The 26,588-nt window shown below is 43.1% G+C and overlaps 1 protein-coding gene across 3 annotated transcripts in view; it reads left to right on the top strand.

Moving 5' to 3' along the window:
• Ddr2 (discoidin domain receptor tyrosine kinase 2) overlaps positions 1-26,588 on the top strand; it is a 117,693-nt gene that overhangs the window by 74,873 nt on the left and 16,232 nt on the right. For all 3 annotated transcript variants that reach the window (XM_051147805.1, XM_051147804.1, XM_051147803.1), the window contains 6 exons: positions 15,814-15,916; positions 17,157-17,388; positions 17,682-17,829; positions 18,191-18,296; positions 20,552-20,735; positions 24,364-24,607. In XM_051147805.1, the coding sequence (XP_051003762.1) occupies positions 15,814-15,916; positions 17,157-17,388; positions 17,682-17,829; positions 18,191-18,296; positions 20,552-20,735; positions 24,364-24,607 (1,017 nt within the window). The remainder of the gene's footprint in view (positions 1-15,813; positions 15,917-17,156; positions 17,389-17,681; positions 17,830-18,190; positions 18,297-20,551; positions 20,736-24,363; positions 24,608-26,588) is intronic.

The raw sequence follows: 26,588 nt of genomic DNA, 5'->3' as shown, positions 1-26,588 counted from the left end.
CCGCATGCAGAGATGAGAGCTAACGCTTGGTGGTGCTTGTCCACTAAGACCTTGTTTTAATTCCCAGCACTGAGTAGGACCGCATTGGTCAAAGTAAGTCAGATATCTGTGCCCGTAGTCCATAAGAACAAAAATTATACAGGGCAGAAAGATAGGTAAAGATCTTAAATCATATTTTTCATTCTTTCACAAATATAAACATGAAAGGACAGGTATCTTTAGTGTTCAGTTTGATGGAATTTTGTAAACCCAACATATCCATTCAGACATACCTAACCTGAAGCAGAGGGTAGCTACGAATGTGGGCTAACACAAACTGTACACTTACATAAAACATGAGGGTTTTTAAAAAATGTGATCTTTTCGACTGTGCTGCTTTTGAATGTAAACTCTGTAGGTGACGTAGATGACTGTGTGGCAATCTCAAAAAGTTGGATAGCCCTGGCAGGGAGCTAGGCTTCATATATAAGAAACAGAGGCATCGTGGGATGCTTTCTCCTACCCCGCTCTTGTGACAGCCACTAATTTTGCCTGCTTGTGCTCTATAAAAATGGAGACATATGACACATGGATGCTGTGCCCAGCTTCTCTAACTGAACATCTTCTGTAAGGCATTTATCCCATGGCTACACGCGGTGGTTGGCTGCCCATCCTTGCTGTTGTATAATATTACTTTGTTTGTGCACTTCCTTTACATGCTCTGCACTCTTTGCCCTCTTCTTTGGAGCTCAGAGCAGAAAGACGAGCATAGGAGACAGCCAAACTTTATAGGGTATGAGGAACGCAGATCAGAAAAATAAAAAGGCATCCAAGTTAAGACCTAAGCCCCGCCCTCACCCCACTAAGCTTATTGTAATAATGGAGAAAGGCATTGAATTTACTCAAACAACAATGGACGGGGATGTGGATAGTTTCAAAAGTTTGGGCCTAGTGTGAAGAAATCTTCTATATTCTTGTATAGAGTTTGTGGCAAGAACATATACTCAATTTTCTTGAGTTTATATCCAGAAGTAGAATTCCTGTGTCACTGTAACATGTCATTTGATGTTCTTCATAATGCCATAGAGTTTTCCAAAGTGATTTTTACCCACTTAGCCTTCCACAATAGTATGTAGAGTCCAATATTTCAGCTAGCCGTAATTACATTCTCAAGGGTATGCTCATTTTGTCTTTTTACCAGCATAATGGCACATTTGTGAGAGTGCCTCCCACAACCAATTCCATATTTGCAGGATACTCTTTTTACCTTTAATAGGAACCATGATCCAAACTTCTTTAAAGAAAAATTAAAGCATTGTTGTTTGAGTAAATTCAATGCCTTTTCCCATTATTATAATAAGCTTAGTGGGATGGGGGCGGGGCTTAGGTCTTAACTTGGATGCCTTTTTATTTTTCTGATCTGCGTTCCTCATACTCTATAAAGTTTGGCTGTCTCCTATGCTCGTCTTTCTGCTCTGAGCTCCAAAGAAGAGGGCAAAGGGTGCACACAATGTCCAGTTGCTGAGCGTCATCGCAGAAGCTGGCATACCTGTGTGCGCTTTAGCAGCTAGACCAGGAAAGCGAGTTTCCAGAGTTCGAATCCACGCTGTAGTCCCTGAGCAGCAAACAGGCTGCCTGAAGGCCAAGTTTACTCCCCTTCCATTTTGCCAGGTTAGACTGGAGATGAGGATGTGAGGCTGGCAAGAATTTTCCATTCCACCTCAGTTTTAAATGGCTATCTTGGAACCTGGGGCTCATGGAGTTGCATGGGTTAGCCACTGTTTAATGCAGAGTAGATATAAAATAAACAGTAGTTGATCTAGCGGGGACTCTTCATGGTTCCTCCTGGTATTTCCCAAAGATGGAGGCAACCAAGGGTACCACTTGGAACTGAAGCTACCCAGCGACAGTCAGTTCTGGGCCTTAGATTTTTTTCTCACAGGTTAGCCAAATTGTCTAACAGAGAGACTTGGTCTATAAGCAAATGTTGTATGACCAACTGTTAGCAGAAGTAGGTTTAAGGCCATTTAGGGAGGTATCAGGTACAAGCCAGTATTCATTTAATGATTGCTAAAAAAAAAAAAAAAAAAAAAAAAAAGAAAAAGAAAAAGAAAAAGAAGAAAAGAAAAGAAAAGAAAAAGAAAAAGAAAAAGAGACTGAACTCAGGAACTCATAGCAACGTAAAAGTTCAAACGCTCTAACACAATAATAGCTAAAGCCAAACTAACTTAATACTTACACACTGAGGAGCAATGGGGAAATGTAGAAGGCTCCTCCCAGTCATAATTAAATCATTATGTTTCTATAAGAGCAGAAAACTTTGTAATATAGTAGAAACACTGCAGTTCATAATGTACGGTAGTCTGGAATCTGAGCCCTTTGGCTTCAGGCTGTGTTGGTTGGCACCGAGGGGCCTGAGAGCACTCTCACTGCAAAGTGCATGTATTTTGGACTAAGGAGCAAGGGTTCCAGTGATACCGTGTAGTGAAACATGTGTAAGCACTGCCAGAAATACCCAGCTGTTATGCACTTGGTTTTGAGTCGATCTTTGTCACTGCACTTTCAAAACCTTTTTATTATTGCCAATACTTTAAAAATTCCCATGTTTCATGAGTACCCCCTCCCTGCTCCAAATATGAGCTTGTGACCCCATAGTTTAAGATGCCAGGCTCTAATGCGTCTGAGAGCTTTGGCAATGGGGTAGGTAAGTCGGATGATGCTACTGACATTTCCGTAGATGCCAGTGTTCAAAGTAGCCAGAGAGGCTACAGCGTCGGCTTTGGAAGTCTTCCCAAGAAATACTGAGATGCAGTATGTTGCAGCCCTGAAGTACCAGGGGAGTGTGCTAGCAACCTTTCAGTTCCACCAGTGCAGTAGAAACCCAAACCTAACAATTGCCAGTCTGATGGAGGAAGCCCCAGAAGGACCGAGTGCAGCATCTTACAGCAGAATCAAGGTAGCCTATGGCACTCCACACCCAGCCAGCAAGAATACCATCAACATCTCCAAACCATCTTTACAAGTCAGCAGGTCAATTTGGGTGGGGTTGGAAAATTCTGCTGGATGATTTGAAGTTCATTTAGAAAAATACGTATTATTTCCTTACTCATTCACTTATTATTTACTTAGTTAGCTTATAACTATAAGTTAAATAAGTCTGAGGCTCAACTTGATGGTAAAGGATAGCATAAGGCTAAGAGGATCAGGGATGGGGGCAGAGTTGTGGGGTGAGGGTTCCTCCTGATTTGATGCTCCTGGAGCAATGATTCATGAGACTCATTAAACATTACTTACAAATACCTAGGCCATCTAGCTAGCCTCTTCTCTAACTAGCTCATAAGGTAAAATAACCCATTTTACTAATCTACATTTTTGCCATGTGGCTGGTTACTTGCATGCCTGTCTTCCTCGCATCTTGCCAGCTGAATCTCTCACACCTGGCTGCCTCCCAGCACCCTCTCTGCCTACCATATTTCCTGCCTCAGCTATAGGCCATAGGTTTTTAATTGGCGAGTGTTTCAGCCATACAATGCACAAAAACGTCCTTCTACAAGGGCTCTGAGCCCCGTCTGTACCAAGTTGTCTCCTTACTCCCAATTCCTTGACTTCTATCAAGGTTGATGCATGTTGTCTCTTCTATATATTTCCAAATTGAAAAATTATTCTTATTTCCCTGGGTTCTCACTGTTCATGTCTTGAGAGAAATGCTGAAAGTTAGGTAACGCTTTCTCTCTCTCTCTCTCTCTCTCTCTCTCTCTCTCTCTCTCTCTCTCTCTCTCTCTCTTTCTCTCTCTCTCTCTCCTCTCTGATGGTTGGAACAGAGTCCTGGGAGGGAGGGCTATAAAAAGCAAGAAAGAGACCTTCTTGGATGAATTTTTCTTTCTCTCTTGCATGTTTGTTTGTCAAGTCTATCCCTGGGTGGCCTCTGGTGTCCTTCCTTCCAGTAAAGGAATCTTCCTCTGGGAACAGCAGAAACTCAACTGCCCCTTGAGCTCTCTTGGCTGCATTAAGCAGGGGAAAGGAGTGTAAACTGTGGAGCTCAACAAAAGCATCAACTTATATTCAAAGACTGGGCTGTATATTCTGAGTACTGTTTTAAATAGCGTTAACAATATAATCTTCAGCATGGGATAATGAGCATGCAGTATTGTTACTCCAGTTTTACAGAGGAGGAATGGAGGCCCACAAATGTTAGGTGAAAGTCAAGGTTATAGACGCAGCAGAGTAGCCTAGATGGGATGTCAGACCTTGGCTTCCGAGCTCCACTGTCTGCTGCAGATAGTGAGACCAGAAAGTATCTGTGAGGAGGATCCTGTGAGTCACGGGCCAGCTGTGTGTGCATAGATACCAGAGACCGAGAAGCCACTGAAATTGAATCTCAAATCTGACTTGTGGAAGCAAAAGTGCATTTTGTAAAAGAAAAGTTCTCTGTTTCTGGATACTTAAAGGACTCCGTGACCAGTTCTCAGAAATCTCAAGAAAGATTGGTTTACTCTAGACTTCTACAAATGAGGAAACTGAGTGTTGTGGGTGTGCCATTTCTGTGGCTGGGATAAAAGGCCCTGAACAAAAGGAACTGGGAGTAGAGAGTTTGGTTCATAGTTGCAGGTTATAGTCCATCATCGAAGGAAAACGAAGACAGGAACTCAAACAGCTAAGTCCATAGCAGCCACAGTCAAGAACAGACAAAAATAAATGCATCTTGCCAGTTGCTTTTGTTCAGCTAGGTCCTTTCATTATCAGAATCCACTGCCTAAGGAAGATTGCCACTCACAGTGGGCTGGGTCAATTAACAAACAAGACATGCCCATAGGCCAACCTGATCTAGGCAATTACTCCGTAAGGTTATCGTCTCTGGTGATTCTACATTATCATCCACTTGTATTTGAAGTGAATTGGCACACAGGATTAGAGAGGCAAAATGATGGGAGAAAACAGCCCTTGGAAAACATACTGCTATGTCTAACTTTGGATCTAGGCTGTGCCTTGACTGTCTCAGTGAGTCTGGCAGGGTTTCAGCTTTTGTTTGAGTGTCCATGGTCTCTTTATCTATCACTGGTCACTACCTAAGGGCCCTTGTGAAGACAAGATAATGCAGGTCAAGGACCCAGCATAACACCCAACACACAAGGTGAGCTTAAAAAGATGCTGGGTCTTTTATTCCTCAATTTTATTTATTGTATTATGATGATCACAGACTTCATTGATAGTTTTATTTTTTTACACTGTTTTATGTATTTGAAGTTATGGAGAATATACTTTTTTTTAGGTAGTTCATGAGTCTTACATCTTAGGACGAAGGAGCTCTAAGTACATTTGTTGGTCAAGCATAGCATTTTACCCAAAGCATCTGGTGGACTCTTGTCTATAGTCCAAAGTTTTGCTTGTATTTTGTTATTTTATACTCCTCAGGCTCAGGTCTCAACGTTGCAAGAGGCAGGCAGTTGCTGGAGTGCAAGAGAGTGTGTCCCGTGGTGTCAGAGCCCTCAGGGACTTAGGCTAAGCCTTGGGGCCAGGAACATGATTACGTGATTGCAATCAGCGGATCACACAAAGTTCCTTTCTTGGACCTCCTTTTGTTGCCACTACTTGTGGACTCAGGTTTGCTTAGAGCTCCTGTGTTAAGAAGCCAAGAGTCTACAGAAGGACCCTCAATCCTGGCAATGTCTCCAGTTATTGTGGGGACCTAGATACTGAGGTATCTAGGGTCAGGCATCACTATTGCTTTATAACATTTTTGCTTAGAAGTAACTTTTCTAAGGGCTGCTCAAAACTCCACGGCCTTGAAGCCCATATCATTAAGATATACAATAGGTGTATGGGTTTTTTTGGGGGGAGGGAGGGAGGGTGAGCGAGCAAGCTTGAGATTAACTGTAAGGCCTCATGAATGCTACCAAATGCCCGACCACTGACTTAAATATTTAGTCCTTTTTACTCTAATTAAGAAGGGCCCCAAGCACACGGCATAGCCCAGGCTAGCTTTGAACTTGGGATCTACCTGCCTCAGCTGGGATTACTTTATACATGTTGCCATGCCCAGTTAATTTATTTATGTGTTTATAATTATGTTCACATGTTGCCCAAGTATGTCAAATCTCCAAGCGTCTTGGTGATTGATATCAGTGAACTAACGCTGAAGAAATTTGCCAGTCCAGGTGACAAGAGGAAAGTAATGCATTTGAGTATAAGAAAAGGCATGAAGGCACACATGGAAAACAAGATAAGAATTTAGGAATCATTGTTAATAAGAGGTCTCAAGGGCAAAGGTGTGCCAGGGTAGCACAGTAAGCAGGCAAAACATAATTTTGAAACCTTCGGTGTATGCCAAATATTTCATGACCACAGCTCTCGTCTTCACCTGGGACTAAGGTTCATACTGTACTCTCCTTCCCAGAGGCTAGTTTCTTGTGCTATTATATTTCAATGTCTCTGGGGACAGGACATTGTAAAGTTTAGGTCAATAGTAGCCTTCCTTGAGCCTTCTTTCCAGATTGTTCTTCTACTTGGAGGTCTTCCTGACCTTTGAGGTTATGCTTTGGGCAGTGTGGCAGCTTTTTGCTGCCAGAAGTGTGTGGTGACAGAGTGGTGGCTGTGGAGACCAAGGGTCAAGATCTACTAGTTCTGTCATATGACTTTCAATACTAAAGCAAATCTTTGTACTTCACCGTAGTCACCAGCTATTTGTTGGTATAAGAAATACCTGGGACAGGGCAATGTTATGAAGAAAACATCTTGGTTTCCTCATAGTTTGGGAGGTTCAAGAGTGCAGCGGATGACAGTGGTGGACATGGTGTGCAACCAACTTCATTCTTTGATAATCTCTCATGGGGACCTGTGAAAATTACTTTACTTTCTGAGAATGGGATGCTCAGTGATCCAAGGACTTCCCATAAGTCCTAACCTCTTAAAGTTTCACCAGTTTTCAGATTGTCACACTGGGGACCGAGTTCCCATCGCTTTACATGAACCTCCAGGGGAACAAATAAAGCCCAAACACCACTGGTTTTCCTGTTATAAGGTGGAGAATGTGACTTTACCGATTGCATTCACACGATTGCTTTGGGGTCTGGGTTGGGGGTAGGTATACTATGGGAGGTGGTGAATGTAGTAAGTGAAGAAGAAAGAATTTTGGAAAGTTATATGCAGATACTGATTTGCCATTTGTGTCTTTGGGAAGAGAAAAGAATTAAAATAAGCCTGACAGTGCGCATGCACAGTTTCCACCATGTAGATAACAGGGTAGGAAAAGGAGATACAAGGGACCATTACTTTTCCCGTGGTCTCCAAGAGAGACTTGAGCTGTTAGTGGGGAGTGAGGCATCTGCTAGCCCTGGGCTGCGGTTATCCTGACTCCAAAGGGACAGAGCACATGCAGTGTATGTGTTCCAGGGTAGGGTGGTTGTTGACTTAGCTTTTGCTTTTAGCAAGTCTCTAAAGAGCAAGGACGTAGCAAAGTAGGCCTTTCTGGGTTTTTGGTGGTTTGGACACATACACAGTTAAAATAAAACAAAAGTTACTGTGGTTAAATCTTTGAGGTTTGCGTGTGTGTGTTTTATGGGCTTATGTGGGTGGTGATAAATTGTTAAATAATATGCAACTTTTCCTTTTGATTGGGAGTTGTTTCTCCTTTGGCCTTTATCTGTTTTTCTGTGGTGATGATCTCCCACACACTCTCGACCATGACGGGTGCCTGTCGCCATGCGCCATGCATGGCTTATGAAGGCAATCAGTAAATACTTGAGTAATGAGGACAGGGAGGGTAGAAATGAAAGTCAAGGGACTTTTAGGCTCCTCGGTGTTTTTCTGCAAGAAAAAAACAAATGTAAATTGTGAAACTTGATTTCGGAAAGATGTTGGGGAAGCTTAGGTGGAGGCCATGGGAATTCCTTTAACAGTGGGATGCTAAGTGTAGGGAGAGTAAATCAGACGGGGGAGGGTGAACTGAGGTTTCCTAGATATAGCCAATTCCCAGTCTCTCCTCAGGCCTCTTCCCACTTGAAGAGGTAGAGCAACCCTGACCACACAGGAATGAGAGGCCTTTGCTTATTTGTGTGTGTGTGTGTGTGTGTGTGTGTGTGTGTGTGTGTGTGTGTGTGTGTTTGTGTGTTATTCTTTTATGTTGACTTACTACTTACTTATTTATTTTATTTATTTATTCACTTTACATCCTGATCACAACCCCCTCCTTCCTCTCCTCCTAGTCTCACCCTCTAACTCTCTTCCCCATCACCCTCCCCTACTCCTCAGAAAGTGGGAGCCTCCCCCACCATCAACCCACCCCAGCACATCAAGTCTCATCCTCTTCCCCTGTGGTTTGGAAAAGCACACCCTGCCAGGAAAGCAGGCTCAGAAGAGCTCCTGGATCTGGAGTTACAGATGGTTGTAAGCTGCCATGTGGGTGTTGGGAATTGAACCCAGGTCCTCTGGAAGAGCAATCAGTGCTCTTCACCTCTGAGCCATCTTTCCGATCCCCTTTGCTTATTCTTAAATGCCCCAATTTCTCCTTCTATGCTCTACAGGAAGAATATTTGGAGGGTTAAAAATAAAGGAGGTTGTCGTTGCATTTGGTGTGCAGCCTTAGTTTTGGCATTTGTTAAGGCCGAGTTTAGACTCAAGTGTTACAACCATAGTAAAGATATAAGGCAGCAAAGTCCACCCTCTGTGTCATCACTAACATCCCTGGTGTGAAATAAGCTCTGTCTATGGAGATGGGGCAAATGTAATTTAGAAGACTATGCTTTTAATTGGTTCTCTTTTAGTAGATTTGATCAACATTTAAGACTGGTAATGGATTTTTACATTAGGAATGTTCTCAATAGTGATAGATAGTCCCCCTGCCCCCAACTAAGTTAATGAAGGTGACATATTCTATCTTTGGCTACTGATGTGTTTCTTTCCTTTGTCTTTCTGGGGGCTTTGTGTTGTGTGTTTTGAGACAGAGTCAAACTATATAGCCAAGGCTATCTTGGAATTATCTGTGTAGCCCAGGCTGGCCTCAAACTACAAGTCATCATGTCTTGGCTTCCCAAGTGCTTAGATTGTAGGTACATGCCACCGAATAAGCCTGTCTGTTTATCTATCTGTCTGTCTGTCATGCCCCCTCCTCTTTTTACTCCCTCCTGTCTTTCTTTGTTTTTTAGTTTGATTTGATACAGGGTCTCATATAGCCTGGGTTGGGTTGGAACTTTCCATGGAGCTAAGACTGGCCCTGGCTTCTAGCTCTTCCTTCTCCTACCTCCACCACATGCTGGGATGACAGGTGTGCACCATTGTAATCCATGGACTCTGGTTTGTTTCTTGATTAAGTAAAAACAAATGCCCAGCTCTTGTCCTGAAAGTGCTTTTCTATAGTTTGTGATGCTTGTGCACAGAACACACACTTCATTAGACTTTATGTCTTACATAACAGATTACAGTGCCTGAAAGATTGAACTGGAATTCTTCCCTTGGCATGCTAAGGGTGAAGGCTTTATACATAATCGGGCACATTTCTGCACTGTATTCACTGTGAGGAGCCACTGAAAACCCCATGGTGTAGTAGGTAGAACTGGCACGGCCTGCTTCCTTGTGAAGCTAGCTCTGGAACATGCCATTGGATCTTTGGCTTCTGTAAGAGGCTGTGAACCCAAGTCCAGACTGGTCATTGGTGGAGCAGTTGGATCTGCCCATATTTGGCAGAGTGACACATCTTCTTTCTGCATAGTTGGTCGAGTGTAAGTTTGAATTCTTGGCCATTGAGAATATCTCCAGAACCGCTGTGGGTTCTCTCCCTGGCAAGCCTTGAGTCCTTTGGCTTTCACATTCCCGCACCAGGCACACAGCTGAGTGGAAGGGCTTTGTGCACAGCTCACCCCAGCTCCTTGTTAGCATCTTCGTTAGGAGCCTCCTGCAGGTGCCATGGCCAGCTGTCAGCATCTTGTCCCTGTCTCAGTCTGGTGGAGGCGGAAAGTGACTGCAAGGATTCTTTCTCCTCTCTGAGATTTCTTCCATCTCTAAGATCTTAGTGGTTCCATTCTCTCTTCCTCATCCATCAAGCACTTTTGAGTGGCGCATTTATCAAGTTTCTCCAGTGTTTCCAGGTACTGTGTGTGTGTGTGTGTGTGTGTGTGTGTGTGTGTGTGTGTGTGTGTGTGTGTGTGAGCATTTGATTACCATGAGCTACTCTACCGGACCTGGGAACAGGACTCACAAGTTAACATTCCCTCTGCTGTCACTACGACTCCTCTTAAATGATTATGTCTCACTTAAAAAATATGTATATATGTGTATATACACACACACACACACACCATATATATATATATATATATATATATATATATGGTGTGTGTGTGTGTGTGTGGGTACACAATGTGTGTGTGTGGTGTGCCATGGCACATGTATAGAGGTTGGAGAACACTGGATTTCAGTCATGGTTACATTGGTCATCTGTAAGTTTCTGAGTGACTCAGCTTACCTTTCTGGGACCCACAGGTTCTCATGTTGAATATGGAGTTCTAGGGTTCAGTAAGTTAAGATTTTTTCCCCCCCTGCCTCTAGACTTCTGTAGTTAGAGATATTTCTTTAGATCATAGCCTGGCTTACCCACCCCCTGACCCTGATAATCACACCTCTGTGCTTAGACCTTTCATGTGCTCTGTGTTTCCCTGGGAGGTGCATATAGGTTTCTCATTGACAGGGAGCCCATGGGCTGGAGCTGGCCATCAGGTGGGAAACATTTTGGAACAAGCGATGCTTTCAGGCTTACAGCCTTGGCACGAGAGTATGAAAAGTAATTCTTGGGAAGCTGGGGCCTGGTGGCAGCTGCTTCTCTTCAGCTTGCCTGCCAACCCCTACTGGAGCTTGGGATGGACAGAGGTCTCAGCTGGGCTTACTGTGGCTGGTGCTGGTAGTTTTCCATTCTGGGAAACTGGAAGAGTCCATTGGCGTCTCTGCCGGGAGATTGGTGGGTAGCGGAAGTATCCGGAAACCACCAAGACAACTCAGCAAGCAAAATTTTTGCTGCAGTGACACTCTTGCTTCCGGTGCCAGTCTGCCCTCTTAACGTGCCCTCTTTACATCTCAAGATATGGGGTGACTAGGGGGGTGCCATCTGGCAAATGAGGAAGGGGCTCGGAAGGAAGAAAGGGGTCTGATGTCTAGGACTTGAGCCAATGTTGCCTTTCTGAGACTTCCCTAATAGCTGGGATCCGTTCCACGAGTTACCCAAAATAGACATATTCAATAGGAAAACCACACTGAGGCTGCGGAGAAGTGCCACGTTGGGTTCCCTTGGCCAAGGGTTCTTCTGGCCCAAAAGACCCAGAGGGATGAGAAGGGCCATCCAAGATCAGCTCGTCCTTTTCCTCTGCTCTTCCTGGGAGGCCCCAGGGAACACCAAGTCACTGAGAAACTCCACTCCTTTTCTTCTGCTACTTTACTACCTCTGAATTCCCTGTCTTCAACTTTATACTCTTTGGTCCTGACTTCTAGATCCCTAGCCCAACTCCCATTGTCTGAGGACAGCTGAAGCATTGGTCTCACTCCTTACCTGTGGCTTTACTTTCCTTGGCCTCAGCTATCTGTAGCCTATCATAGTTTGGAGCTATTAGATGGACAAAGTCAGAACTAATTCACGAATCTTAAATGTGGTGATTGGGACTCACAAGATGAAATCCTGGCTCCTCCTCCTCCGTCACACCCAGTGCCTGTCGTTTACCTCACTTCGTCTTCTCATATACTCCCTCTATCAACTTCTTGAGACAAGTGAGTGTGATTGAATTAGATGGGAGAGAGAGGCTGGTGAGATGGCTCAGAGGTTAGGAGACCTTGGCGTGTATCACGACGACCTGCCTTCAGATCCCAGCACTCAGAGGAAGCTGGGCATCCCACAGCTGCCTGTAACTCTAGCTCAGAGGGATTAAACACCCCTTTCAGACCTCAGTGCATACTAGTACACACACCTGTGTACATATGTGTGCATGTCTGTATGCACACATATGTAATCAAAATAAACATTTAAAAACATGTGAGAGAGCTATATTCACATAACTTTTACTCTGGAATATTATAATTGTTCCATTCTATTATTCATGATTGTTTATTTCTTACTATGTTTAATATATAAGTTAAACTTTGTTATGGGTATGCATATATAGGAGAAAAAACAGTTTGTATAGGGATTGGTACTATCAGTTGTTTCAGCCATCCATTGGGAAATATCCCTTCTTAAAAATGGCAATCTCCTGTGATCTTTGTGGCCTAGAACTTACTCTGGCATTGGTCTGAGGGTTCACATTACAACGTTGAACAAGATTCCTGTCATCCCTCAGGTCTCTAGTCACTGGAGCCTCTCCTAACTGAGACACAGAAAATCTTCCTCTGTGCATCTTGGTGACTAGTTACCCAGTAGCATGGACTGATATCTGTGCTGTGGCTTCTCTTCCTCTCCCACGCATGATGCACTCCTCTCTTGAACAATGACCCTGCCTGCTGTGAGACAGCCAGGCAAGCTGCAGCTCCCTAAACACTTGCTGAACCTCATAGATGGCAACTCACCTGGAAGGTTCATATCTAGAAGTTAATCTTCTCCTGCACTCGCTCTTTAGGATCTAAGGTGTGACCTTCATTGTCTCCATTCTTCTGTCCGCCCATTCCCATCCATCTACCTGTCTCTCCACTTTTTCATACTTACTTGTTCGCCTGATATGTGTTGAGCGCCTAATCAGAGCTGTGAGTTGGCAGGTGTTGAAAGGGGCAAAGAATCCAACATGGCTACCACGTGCACAATTGCTGGCAGTCTCAGCAAGGAGGTCAAGAGTTGCAGGTATAACAGGGAATCTGAGAGGAAAGTTATTTCCTAAAACAGTCTGTCACCTCTTCTTGATAAGCAAAAATGCTAATCGAATTAAAATATGTCAAGTTTGCATTCTCTATACACAGGAAAGATGCATAATACTTACTGTCATTGAAGTGCAGCTCTTCACAGTTGATGGTTTCTGGTAGGGTTGGGTGAGGGGAAGGACTCAGTTTCCTTAAGGAGCTGGCTGGTGGAATTTTGACCATGCTCCAGTGAATACAAATTCCACAAAATGGAATTAATTTTTCTTTTCTTCTTTCTTCTTATTTTTTTCTGAGAGGAAGTCACAAGGATGTTGGGGGGAGGACATGAGAGAAAGTAGGAAGTGACTGTGAATTGGGGTGCATGGTGTGAAATTCCCAAGTAATTAATAAAAATATTATATTGGGTTAAAAAGAATGAGGCAATGATAGAAAACAGTAGTATATAGTGAATGTTGCAATTTATGAATAATAAATTAGTATATATATTGCTATGTACTTGTTATGATGTGTGAGGGACTAATTCATAATACTTTTCCTTATCTTCCAGTACATTTTCCATAATTTTTCAAGTTGCTATTTAGAAGAAAAATGTTATGATTTTGGACTGTTTTCAAAGAATCTGCCACTTTTATCCTGACACCATATTTCAATATTTTTGATAGTTTGTCAGATTCTCTGAAATAGTATCAGCAACTGTCAAGTAGATAAGCAACTGTATCTATTTGATGTCTGAAAGCCTATTGTCTTCCATTTGCTCCTGGGCCCCAATGGAGGCCTGTGAAAGAAATCCTTTTCTCTGCCTTTTTCACTACTGTATAAATACAAGAACAATTGTTAATGAACACGTTTGTTAACGGGATACATGAATGGATAGATTGCCATAATGTAAGTGATGATCAGACTCGAGAATAGAGAGCCCTTTTCTATTTGTTGCCTGCATGCAGGTCATGACTCAAGGTTGCGTTCCAAGGACTTTGTCTGTAAGCCCCTTGGAAAGAACTCAGCAACCCTCTGATACCTCATAGCAGAGGACTCGACATGGACTTTCTCTGTCGCCTCAGATCACTTTTACTTCATATTCTTTATCTGTTACATAGGGGCAAATTCTTGCACGGAGTCTATTAGGAGATGACAGTAAAAAGGATTTCTGGGAAATACAGTTCTGCTGAGATGTGCAGTAGGGGCAGTGGCAGCTTGGAATGTCTTGCTTATTGTCCCAAGGAACGGCAGACCCCTTGGTGGGAAATTATTTACGATAGCATCATGACTCATCTTGTTGGCTCTCCTTTCCTGTCTGGCTTACCTCACACGTCCCAGAGGACAGAAGTTCGCATTACGTTTACAGGCCCACATCTGGAGATGTGTGATGGATGGGGCTGCAAGCCTAGTGACTGTGGATGCTCTATTCTGCGGCTGCCAACATGGCCCCTGAGCATCATTTTCCATCCAGGATGGATGGAGTCTGAGAGTAGAGCTCTGAGCCCAGCCCCACAGCAGACTGACTGCATCTTTACCACCATGCAGCTCCCATATTTAGCGTCAGCTACACTAGGGTTAAGATCTAAGATCTTCAAATGTAGGCAACACCATGCTACGGGCTCAGGGCCAAACTGAAACAGAAAAAGCAAAGGTGGATCTAGCTCTTGTTCTCAGCTTGGCTTTGCCCTTCCTGGACAGGTATACTTTTTGTTGTTAGTTCTTCAGGCTTTGGACACAAGGGACTTTATTCCTTGCTTTAATTTTTCTCACTACTTGACCAGCCCCTAGCTCTCCTTACTCTGCTACCTGCAGATGGCCACTGAGGAGCCAGTCAGCCTGTGATCATGTACGGCAATCTAACACACCCCTCTTATGTGTGTGGTTTTTATGTGTACCGAGGATTCAGTTTCACTCCTGGACACGTAGATGTCCAATTTCTTCAGCACATTGGTTGACAATACTATTCTCCCCTCCCACTATGCATTTTTTTTTTCGGTACCTATGTTTAAGGTCAATTGACCTTGTATGTGTGAGATTATTTCTGGGCTCTCCATTTTGTTTTGTTGGTTACTTTTTTGTTTTTAAGTACAGGAGTGTTTTAATTATTATAACTGTGATATGTTTTGATATCTAGACTCCTAGTTTCTCCAGGTCTACCCTTCTTTTCTAAGGATTTTTTAGTTTATTTTTTCAAGGACTTTTGTGGCTTTGTATTTCTGGAAAAAAAAATGTGCTAAAAATTAGTTCTTTCTTTTTCCTCCTCACCATGATTCCTTTTCTCTGCTGTATAGGGCTAGCCATTTTTTATGCATGAAACATGGTGACTTCAAGGTACTTACATTTTCTTGTTTTGTCTTTATAACTCAGGAAGTCCACATGGTCCTGCCTGGGTTCTCACTTCCCTGTTGAAATTGGTCACTGTCAGGATGACAGCCGGCTCATCTGTTAGACCCTTTCTTGGTTCCCTTCTCTCAGAGATGGTGATCCTTTGTTGCCCACAAGGAATTTCATATATTCTGTTTTATTCTCTGAAGCTATTGTTTTCAGTCAGGACCAGCATGCTCAATACTGACACGGAGCAGTTCATTGGTTTGTTTGATAGTCTCATGCAATCATCTTAGTAAATGAGAGTGCTATGGATCTTAGCGGTACCTGACGGCTACAAGGATAGCACTACTTTTAGGAAATTGATTTAATATGCAAATCTGCTTGTAAGGGTCTCTGGACAAGCTACTAGAGTTATTACTCAGTAAAATAAGAACGTTGAACTTTAAATTGTATTACATTAGTCGTCAGAGTTTGGGCCAAAATTAAAGTTTGGCTGTTGGTTAAACCTTGGAGGTCTAAAAGGTTTTCAGAGTTAGAGTCAGGAAGAAGTTCTGAAGCCTCTGATTGGCTGAACTGGGATCATAGAGGGATAAAGGAAGATTTCAGTCCCCCTATTTCCTGTTCTGTTACCACTTTCAACCTTCCTGGGGACCCTGGAGCAAAAAGAAAAGCACATTCTGTTTTCTCTTTGTTTCCTTGCTCCAGCCATATGTCGCTATCCTCTGGGTATGTCAGGAGGCCACATTCCAGATGAGGACATCACAGCTTCAAGTCAGTGGTCAGACTCCACGGCTGCCAAATATGGGAGGTGAGCATAGCTACATGGAGAGAGCCCGAATGCTGGCGGAGATAGACATACAGCCGTGACTCAAGTTGCTGGGGGAAGGGACGGTACTGGGGAGATCTCCTGAGACTGGAAGAGAGATGTGAAGGGGTTTGTACCGTTTCAGAGAGAGGCCAGGTCTTGGCTGTAGTTGCTGGCCTGGAAACTTCTTCCCAAACACAGAGGCCCCAGAGCCACACCACCCACTATGAATGGGGTCATTGATAGGCGGTGAAGCTGCTTTACCTGACCTCGCTGTGGGCTGCTGCAGGAGAAAGGCCAAGGCTGCAGGTACAGAGAGACATAGGTTAGAGAGGACCCTGGCAGTGAGTGAAGCCTGCTTCTCAGGAGAGATCTGAAATGCCACTGTGCAGAGCATCTGTGGTTAAACCAGACACTGAGGTTTCCAGTAAGTCCTTTCCTCCCTCAAGAAAACCTCACACAGAAGGGCCATCCTCATCCATAAACAGAGTAAATTCTATGTGGTGTATGTAATTCCCAAGGTTCCTTAAATTAACAGAATCCCAACTCAGGAAATATTCTGCTGACCAATGCCAACCCTTCCTGCTAGAACTTAAGTATTTCGGTGTAAATTTAGTATCCATTTTGTTAAAAATGGAATCGCTCCTGAGGAAATAGGCTCCTGTAGGCCTTCCTCATTATATTTATCTTAGTGTTTGAGAGACTAGTGATGGCCGGAGGAGATAGGGAGGAGCGGGGAATGAGTTGGTAACTCCCGTCAGGAAACGGAGCATTCTGAGGAAGAGGGAGAAAACTAAGAGGGTCCCCAAATAAACCTTACAGTGATTTCGCAGTGCTGCTCAGTGGTAGCCGAGCCTGGAGGTAATCATTAGAACCAGGTTGTTAGCCACTCTCCTCATGCTTTTGCTGCGTGGCTATGGAATCCCTCTGGCTAGCATCCCACTGAGTTGTATGGTCCGCGCTGAGACCCCACCACCCCTCCCTCCTCATTCCTATCGCTTGGTACCCAAACCACGAGCAGCCAGCTCTGTGAGGTTGAGGCTGAGACATGGAAAAGGGGCAGCGAAAGAACTCCACAGGGGAACACAGGTGGAAAGGGGTTCGTTTCTCTAGCGTTCTCTAAATCAAGATGAAAACTGAAGGTCCCATGTGCTTTGGAGGCCCCCAGCTTCCTTGTGATGACTCTCCCTGTGCTACGCGGTCCATCGCGCTCTTTCTCTCTCCCCTACCCTTCTTTCTCAAGGCTCGACTCCGAAGAAGGAGACGGAGCCTGGTGCCCTAAGGTTCCAGTGCAACCCGATGACCTGAAGGAGTTTCTGCAGATTGACTTACGCACCCTACACTTTATCACTCTGGTGGGGACCCAGGGGCGTCATGCAGGGGGCCATGGCATTGAATTTGCACCCATGTACAAGATCAACTACAGTCGGGATGGCACGCGCTGGATCTCTTGGCGTAACCGGCACGGGAAGCAGGTAAGAAGAAAAGGTCCATGTTCTGGGGGCAAATCTAGGACTATATATTGACTTCTAGTACAACTCTTCAAAGTGTGTACTTAGTTGTGTGCATAGTCAAGCCTGGGATGCCATTGTAAATGTGACCCTCGGTGTAGGAGATGGCACAGGGGACCTATTAGCTCTGCTGGGAGAGTTGAGTGGCTATACTCTGCTCACGAATGGAAAGCAGAGAGTCCACCCAAGTGCGTGATGAGGAAAGGAAGGTGAGCGCGGTTTTAGACGGCCTCTGCTCTTTCTCTTCTCTCTCCTAGGTGCTAGATGGGAACAGTAACCCTTATGATGTTTTCCTGAAGGACTTGGAGCCACCCATTGTAGCCAGATTTGTTCGCCTTATCCCAGTCACTGACCACTCCATGAGTGTGTGCATGAGGGTTGAGCTTTATGGTTGTGTCTGGCTAGGTAAGTCTCTACCACAGAGATCTTATGCACCATGTGGAAACTTCAAAGCCCTGAGAACTGAAGACCATCAACTAAGAAAGGGATGAAGTCATTCACCCTGGGAGCAAGACGAATCCCTTTTGGTTATAAATGAGATAAATGAGCCATGTTCATCCACCCAGGGCTTGGGGTCCTGTGCCTGGGATGACACGTTCAGACTTACTCAGGTTAGGGACACTGAGGCATGCTTCTCAACGGTGCTCAACCATGAGCCCCAGTGGGCATGATGCCCAAGATTGTACCTCCTTGGATGCTCAAGTAGCTTCCTGGGGTAACTGGCACATCTTACCAGAGACACTGAACACTGTGTTTCCTTTGGCAGATGGCTTGGTATCTTACAATGCTCCAGCTGGGCAGCAGTTTGTACTCCCTGGAGGCTCCATCATTTACCTGAATGACTCTGTCTATGATGGAGCTGTTGGGTACAGGTAAAGTCTAGGACATTTAAATATTCACCAGAATGGGCGGGGGGTGGAATAGCCATAACAAAAAAAAATTTTTTTACCATGATTTGATCAATAATCATGAAATCAGTCAACCCACCCATATTATGTTTATATGTGATACAATGTGAGATCACTTAGAGGGAGTAAACTATGTGGTATTTATCTACAAGTTGTAACTCACTTTTGGAAAACAAAATAGTAATACAGTAGGCAGGAAGAAACTATATAAAACAAGAGCTAAACTTTGTGATATGGCTCTACGTCTGGGAGCCATATCTTGACCCTGAAATGAGGATGCATGTGCCAACCTAAAAGCTGACTTAGTCAGACAGAGTAATAAGTATAAACATTGGTCACTGATCAGGCCACAAAGTTAAGGAATAGTAGACTCCATTAATATAATACTTTAGACTCCATGAAAAGAAAGAACTGTTAGGGTTTGTGGTAGATAAGAGCAGTTTTTAGAATGCGATGGCAGTGAAAGCAAAGAAAGATAGGTAGAAGTGTGAAAAGGAGAAAGTAGAGGACAACACTGGTCTGACTCTGGCAATAACTAGGGCTGGGAGCAGTAGAGAGGCCTGAAGTGGATGGACGGAGAGCTGTGGTAGAAAAGTATCATCAGACACACTGGGGTATAGAGTTGGGTAAGGCATATGCTTACCCATTCTAATCATTACATTCATCTTCTGGCCCATTCCTAACACCCGCCTTTTCCCCCCTTACTTCATTCTTTATCTGAAAGGATGAGCCTGGGAGAGAGGTCAGAATATTGTGAAACTCAGAGCAGACAATAAAATTTCTAGGGACTGTAAAAAAAAAAAAAAAAAAGAAATATATATATATATTTGTGAGTCTCGGGAATGCCAGCCCTTCTGCCAGTTTGGGTGTGGAGAGTGAGCTATCATCACCCTCAGCTGCTGGCCCCTGGGTGAAGTCCTGATTCATCCAGTCTTCTGTCCCTACTATGCCCTTTCCATCTGCTTAGTCACTCACTTTTCCTCCACTCTCTTACATCATCTTGACATCATTTCACTCAGTCACACCCTAGCTAGCCTATACCCAAGGCACACAGGAAATGAGATATCAGTTGAACCCAGCTCAACCAGCCTTTGCTAGTCAGTTGTTACAAGGCGTGAAAACATTGGCTAGGTGTTGTGTGTATTTAAAGAAATTGAAACCACGGGTCTTACATTCAAGACAGTCACAGTTTGAGACAGTGGCTACATAAGAGGTCTAATTGCCGTATGTATACTTGTTTATTTCATTGCTATGACCAAATACCTGATAATAAATAACTCGAGGAAGAAGGATTTATTTTAGTTCATGGTTCCTCGGCAGGAGAAGGCATAGCACAGTGGTTTTCATGCTGGTAGAGACCTGAATGTCCAAGCCAGGAACAGTAAGAAGGAGATCAAGTAGAGGGGGGGATGGGGAGGGAGAGGGTTTCCTTTCAGCATCACCAGTACAACGATTCATTGATGATTCTTAAACTTGGGGAAAGATGTGATCCAAGCTGGCCTTTAGATAGATAAAACAGGCAGCTGGCAAAGGTTAGATTTGAGTCTAATGAGAAAGCAATGAGGTGTGTATTTTAAAAATCCCAGATTCTACGCCACAAAATGAACTCATAGCCAATGCCATAATGGCGACCTTGGGAACAAGAATCAGGAAGAAACATTTACTTTGGGATTACAAGCATCTAATCAAATTAATATCATCCTAATGATCTCTTTCCCTGAATCAGTGGAGAAGTCAGTTTCACACACAAAAAAATGTTATAAAATAATCAGTGTTAACTACGTTAGCAGCAAAACTGTTAAGTACTGTTTTATCAGTTTATATGAAGTACTTTGTGTTACTAACCCTTGAGCCCTTGTCTGTGCTACCCAGCTAAACATGGTGCCCTGATACAATGGTTCACCATTATCAAAGCCAATTAAATTCATTCACTAGTGACAGAGTTAATGGGTAGCATGGAGACCATTACAAGTAGCTCTTGCCCCATCAGTGACCAATGCTTATTGGAGGCATTTCCAATCCTTCCTGGACTACACAATTCAGAAAAAGAAACCACAAGTATAAGATGCATTTGGTCCAGTTCCCCTAACCCCTCTACCCCTAAGATTGTCAGTGCTTGCCAAATCCAGTGGTGGGGGCAGTGGGGTGAAAAGGTCCTCTGTGACTGTGTGAGTAACTCCAGGCTCCTCTCTTCTTTCCTCCTCTCTCGGCCTGAGCAGCATGACCGAAGGGTTGGGCCAGTTGACTGACGGCGTATCTGGCCTGGATGATTTTACTCAGACCCATGAATACCACGTGTGGCCCGGCTATGACTATGTGGGTTGGCGGAATGAGAGTGCTACCAATGGCTACATCGAGATTATGTTTGAATTTGACCGAATCAGGAATTTTACTACCATGAAGGTCAGTGGAGTTAGCTGTGGTAGATTTTCTTCAAGAAATCCAAAATGATAGCATGGGGGAGAAAGGGGATGTCTGATGTTCCTTGAGCTGAAGCCAACCAAACTAGATTGTAAAATACACTCCACTACTACAAGTATATATGAATTTGGAGTCACATCATTTTTAAACATCGGTTCTGTGATTTGTTAATTCTGTGATAGGTTAGGTGAGGCCCATTATTATTGAGTTCTTCCCACTTCCCTTCTTCCCTCCCTCCTTTCCTTTCTAGCACCAGAACTGAACATTGGCATACAACTAGGCAGTTATTTCATCTGTGCATTACTGCAGAGCAGTTAAGTGGAAATTGGTGACTATTGTTGAGTGGTTGGATGGAAGCCAAAGGCTTGGCTAAGGCTGTGCTAGAAGCTGTCAAGTAATGGACAGTAGCAGATAGGAACACATAAAGAGATCCAAAGAAAGAAGCTTACTGTCCAGGTTTCATTTTCTCTCAAGTAAGACCCTCCCAGGGAGCCAAACCCTGATGCCACCTTTGATAATGTCTTTGTTGGGACATGAAGGGTTTCCCGGTATGTAGTTTAAATCACTAGTCTTCTTTGATGTCACTCCACTGTAGAGAGAATGTCAAAGAAAGAAGAAACGTTCATGCAAAAAGTAACCAAATTAGATGTTAAATCTGAATTTTAGGCTTAGGGAAAAGCATAAGCCAGCAGTGCTGAGGAAAGCCCTTGTGTTTGGTGTGAGATGAGGCTGCAGGATATTTTATGGCTTGTGTAGAACTCTTAGTAGTCTATAAAAGGGCAAAAGGAAACCCCAAGAAAAGCCTCAGGAAAAGGTGGGCAAATAAATTTGACCTTCCAAGTGAATAATAACTTATCTGCTCCCTTTCCACATTAATGTCCATGTGCATAGCATTAATAATCAACAAACGTGGTAACCCTTGCTCAGTACTCAGGCTCTAGTCTACATCTGTTTCCTGGGTTAAGTGGAAAATATTTTAATTATATTATCTATTCTATAACTAAAATCTATTTGTTCACCTGTGCTTGCTGTTGGCTTCACAATTGTATTTGGAGCACAGTATGTTAGATTCCGAGTAAAGAATATTCCCTATTTTGGGACACAGTGGTCCCAAGGTCAGTAGGAAAGGCAATATTAATTCTCAAAATAATGTATGGGACCCAGAAGAAGGGAAAATACATCATTAAGGATTCTTCTTAATATAAACTTGTTTGTTTGTGTTGTTCCTTATACATCGTCAGTCACCATTAAGGATTCCTCTTAATGTAGGTTTGTCATTCCTTATACAAACCAGGTTTAAAAAATACACGTTTTTTTATATTACTCCGGGTGTTATAGGATATCTCTTAAGTGGTTAAACATGTATTCATTGAAATGAACAAATCACTTAAGATGAGAACAGAAGGAAAAACGTAAGCCCACGCTGTCAGCTTGTTGTTGAAGGTTCTTTGGCAATGGTAAAACATAAGGAAGTGTATGAGATTACATAGAACACATTATTTATTCTTCAGGAAGTTTTGTGGATGGGAAGTATGAAGAAGTGAAAAAGGGAATATTCATAGCAACAAAAATATGCTATGAGAGAAATATTTTTGTATGCCTCTTCAATGTACCTGTGAGCATGCCCATAATTGATAAGTCTATACACCCTAGGGAGGATTTGTAGGTTAACAAATAATTACATAAAAATTTAAACTACCCATTACATAAAAATGTCTTTGATCTTCCTGAATATCTGGAATTTTTTTAGCTAGTTTATCAGAGAATAAAATAATTCAAGAGCTTAAATGAAGAAGCCAGAGGATTCTATGGAGTAGCTTTAGGACAGTCTCTTCAGGCAAACAGATCCTCCTCAGGAGTTAATTTTTCTGGGGGAAAAAGTCCAAGATGACTTCCAGGGCATTAATATCTTTTACAGATCAGGTTTCTCTCTGAGGCAAATTGCTCTTCATCTCTTGCTTTGAAGAATGGCTAAAATATACCATTAAAGCTTATTCATATATTCAAAGTATATTATTTTAATAAATAAATATGTAAGTCCACATGGGAGTGAAATCCTATGCTATTTATTTGCATTCCAGAGGAATTCCTGAAACATCTGTAGGAAAGATTATTAGCTTCCCTGCAGGGTACTTGCCCAACACTTTGCAGATTTCAGAACATCTGAAAAACCTATTGCAGCTGGAGATGGTATTTCTTTGATTTTTTTTTTTCCTTTAGCCTTACTCCATCAACCTGGGGTCAATCAACTAGGATGGTTACTTCACTCTGAGGAAGATAGTAACACACTTTCATTAGTAAAACCTGTGGAGAAAAAAATCCAAATGGAACAGTTAAGGGGACTGCTACATTCCTATGTGGTGTGAGGGCATTGGCACAGATGTCTAGGGCTCTGCTTCCAGTTGTGTTTTGGACTGACATAGGTCAGGAAAACGTGTGAGTTCCAGAATCTCTTGTTAGTACACAGACTTGTGCCAGAAGGTTCTACACTCTCTAGGAGCTCTGCCCTTGGAATATCCCTTATTTAGTCTTCTGCCCATGACATTTTTTTCACCATTATTGTTCCTTCTTTACCTGAAAGTGGAATTCAGCCTGGTAGCCCTGCATTGACTATTCCTTCGCGATATAGAAGGAAGGAACTAAAGGAGTTAAGCAGTGAAAGCTGGGGCCTAAGCAGGCCTGTGAAAACAGGAAGTACAGTCCCTGAATGACAGTCAGGCCTTTCCATTCCGTGAAGCTTCTTGAGGGACAATGGCTAGCAACGATCTGTTTTGCAAGTAAGACTGAATCAGAGGAAATGGAGCTTAGTTGCTGTTAGGGAGCTGAGTCTGTTGCAAACTTACACATTACACTTTTGGGGAGCTGCTGAGGGACTGTTGGTAATCTCACAAGCCAAACAAACATCCTGCTGAAAGGGTCATGCGGCAGGAGAATGGATGCCAGCTACCTTCCAACCGACTTCTTGTCTCATCTCGGAAATTATCAATGAGAAAGATCTGATGTTCCCATATGAATGGATTTACTTAAACTGAATTTAATTAAATCTGTGTGTCTGGCTGAAAGTGGCAAACAATGGCATCCCAAGTGAGATTTTCATTTAAAAAAAAAAAAAAAGATCAAATTGTATTTGTTTGTGCATTATTTTATTTCAAGTTCCCCACATAGCCTGAAGAGAAATGCCCTGACTTTGGAAGATCCCTGGGAGGAAGTAGGATGTCAGGCTGGCTCACCATTTCAGTACAGAACAGCTCAAATATGGGGCAGATAGCAAGCGTGATGGAAAAGATTGCAGAGTCAAGAGATTTCCCGTGGAGGACAGTCCTGGAAAGACACTGCTCTAGCCATCACTTAAAGAGGCAAGGAGACTGGAGCCTGGCACCATGAAACGAGGTGCACAGAGCACACAGTTGCAAATTGGGAAAAGGGACAGCACTCTCTATTTTATAAGGATTGACGTGGGTATCATTGCCACCACCAAGAAGACTGAATTGTGGGCAGTGTTCAGAGAAATAGGCAGGTCTAAGTGGTTCCCTGGGCTACTTGGGCTGTTTTCCTAAGCAACCTAACCCAGCATACCAGCCTGACCCTCACATGCTCTTTTCTCTGCCAGGTACACTGCAACAACATGTTTGCTAAGGGTGTGAAGATCTTTAAGGAGGTCCAGTGCTACTTCCGCTCTGAAGCCAGTGAGTGGGAGCCCACTGCTGTCTCATTTCCCCTCGTGCTGGATGACGTGAACCCCAGTGCTCGGTTTGTCACAGTGCCACTCCACCACCGAATGGCCAGTGCCATCAAATGCCAATACCATTTTGCTGACACATGGATGATGTTCAGCGAGATCACTTTCCAATCAGGTAGGAAACACTGGGTTCCTCAGGGAAGAGGGTGGGTGGATGCAAGAAGTGGGGAGGGCATCCACGTTGCCTCCTGGCAGGTCTCTGAGAGGAGTGGGGTTTCCCAGATGCCTCATGATTTTTGGAAAGAGATAATCCTTAGCGTTTCTAGTTTTAATTTATGTAAGTATTCGGAACAAGAGCGGAGCAGTACAAACCTTATTAGACTCTTTTTACACAGTTGTCTAGAAGAGATTTACGGCAAAAGAATTTTAAAATGATAATAAAATGTACCAAAAGCTAGGCAAATTAAGAATACTAATGGGAAGGCCGGGTGTGGTGGTGGCGCACGCCTTTAATCCCAGCACTCAGGAGGCAGAGGTAGGTGGATCGCTGTGAGTTTGAGGCCAGCCTGGTCTACAAAGCAAGTCCAGGACAGCCAAGGCTACCCAGAGAAACCCTGTCTCGAAAAACCAAAAACAAACAAACAAACAAACAAACAAAAAGAATATTAATGGAGAGGATTTAAGCACTATCAAAATATTCAGATGAAAATCTCTCACCATTATGTACAAAAGTAATGAGAACAATGGACTTCCACCACTCACCTTTATTGCTGATCTTTGCTCTTCTTTCTCCTCCTCTTCTTCTTCTCCTCCCTTTTCCCCTTCCTCTTTCCCCTTTTCTTCTTTCCTTTCTTTTTCTTCTCCTTCTTCTGTTTTTTTTGTTTGTTTGTTTTGTTTTTGTTTAGACAGGGTTTCTCTGTGTAGCCTTGGATGTCCTGGACTCACTTTGTAGACCAGGCTGGCCTCAAACTCACATTGATATGCCTGCCTCTGCCTCCTGAGTGCTGGGAGTAAAGGCATGCACCACACGCCCAGCCCTCTAAAAGAATATCTTTTGGAGTACAATGTTGTTATAACAAGTCATAACATTTACCACTAGATTTTTAAAATGATTGTGTCATCCTGGAGCAAATAGCAGGCTTCACAGAAATCCTATGCTGTATTAAACCTTGAAAAGTTAAAAGGAGTTTATGACCTTGCCCATGCCATTCAATGTTAGTTTGGAAGACAGAAATTTATATAATGTCTTTTCAGAAATAATCCAAAGTGCCACCAAATATAAGCAATTAGGAAGAGAAGGACACAGAGCCATGGACTTCTCATGAATAGGGCCAACATAGGGCATCAGGCCTGGAAGAAAAGTACAGGCATAAAGTAGATGAGAGAGAAGGAGAGAATGATTGAGACATGGATTAGAAGGTAACATCCTCTCTGGCTTGATTTTTTTTTCCCTAGGGAAAAATTTCAAGATGGTTCATTTATTAGATTAGTCTAATAGGGTAAAAGAGTGTGTACGTATTTAGCAAAACATGTTTGGTGCCTAAATTATGTCTGTGTCAATGATGTCATTTAAAAATAAACACACTATTATTTTATATAATTTGTTCAGAGCAGAAATTTATATGCTCAGAAGAAGTGGTGCTCATCTTGTTAACAGTGATTGGGGGAATAAATAGATACCCACTGTCCTTGGGAATAATCTGGCTGAACACACATGTGTCCACCTGTTCTTGATTATTCCTGGGAAAGTAATTGGTGTACTTGTCTTATTTTGATCAAGCACAGCTTGGACAATGTTTTTGATTCCTGGGAGTCTGTAGTTTCAAATGCTATGTCTTGATAATGTTAGTATCCCTAGATTCTTGAGAACCTAATTTAACAAGTATATTTGACACCAGAAACTGTTTGTATAATAACGGTAAGAAGAAAAGTTAGTTTTTGTTGAAGGAATACCCTGTAGAAGAGAAATTTATATTTTAATTCTTGGTAAATTAGAGGTAAAAATTAATTGCCAATGTCTATGTGGCAAATGCAGTTTGGCGTCTGCTTTTGAAAGCTACAGTATCATCCCAGTAAAGGACACTTCAAAGACAGTTTTCCATTTCTAGGGATGAATGAAGCCATAGTTGAGAGTTAGGGCACTGAAGCACGGTGAA

Source organism: Acomys russatus, chromosome 6 (assembly GCF_903995435.1).
Source record: "Acomys russatus chromosome 6, mAcoRus1.1, whole genome shotgun sequence".
NCBI classification, from domain to species: Eukaryota; Metazoa; Chordata; class Mammalia; order Rodentia; family Muridae; genus Acomys; species Acomys russatus.
The sequence above is the reverse complement of the archived record's forward strand: the minus strand, read 5'-3'. Positions and strand labels throughout refer to the sequence as shown.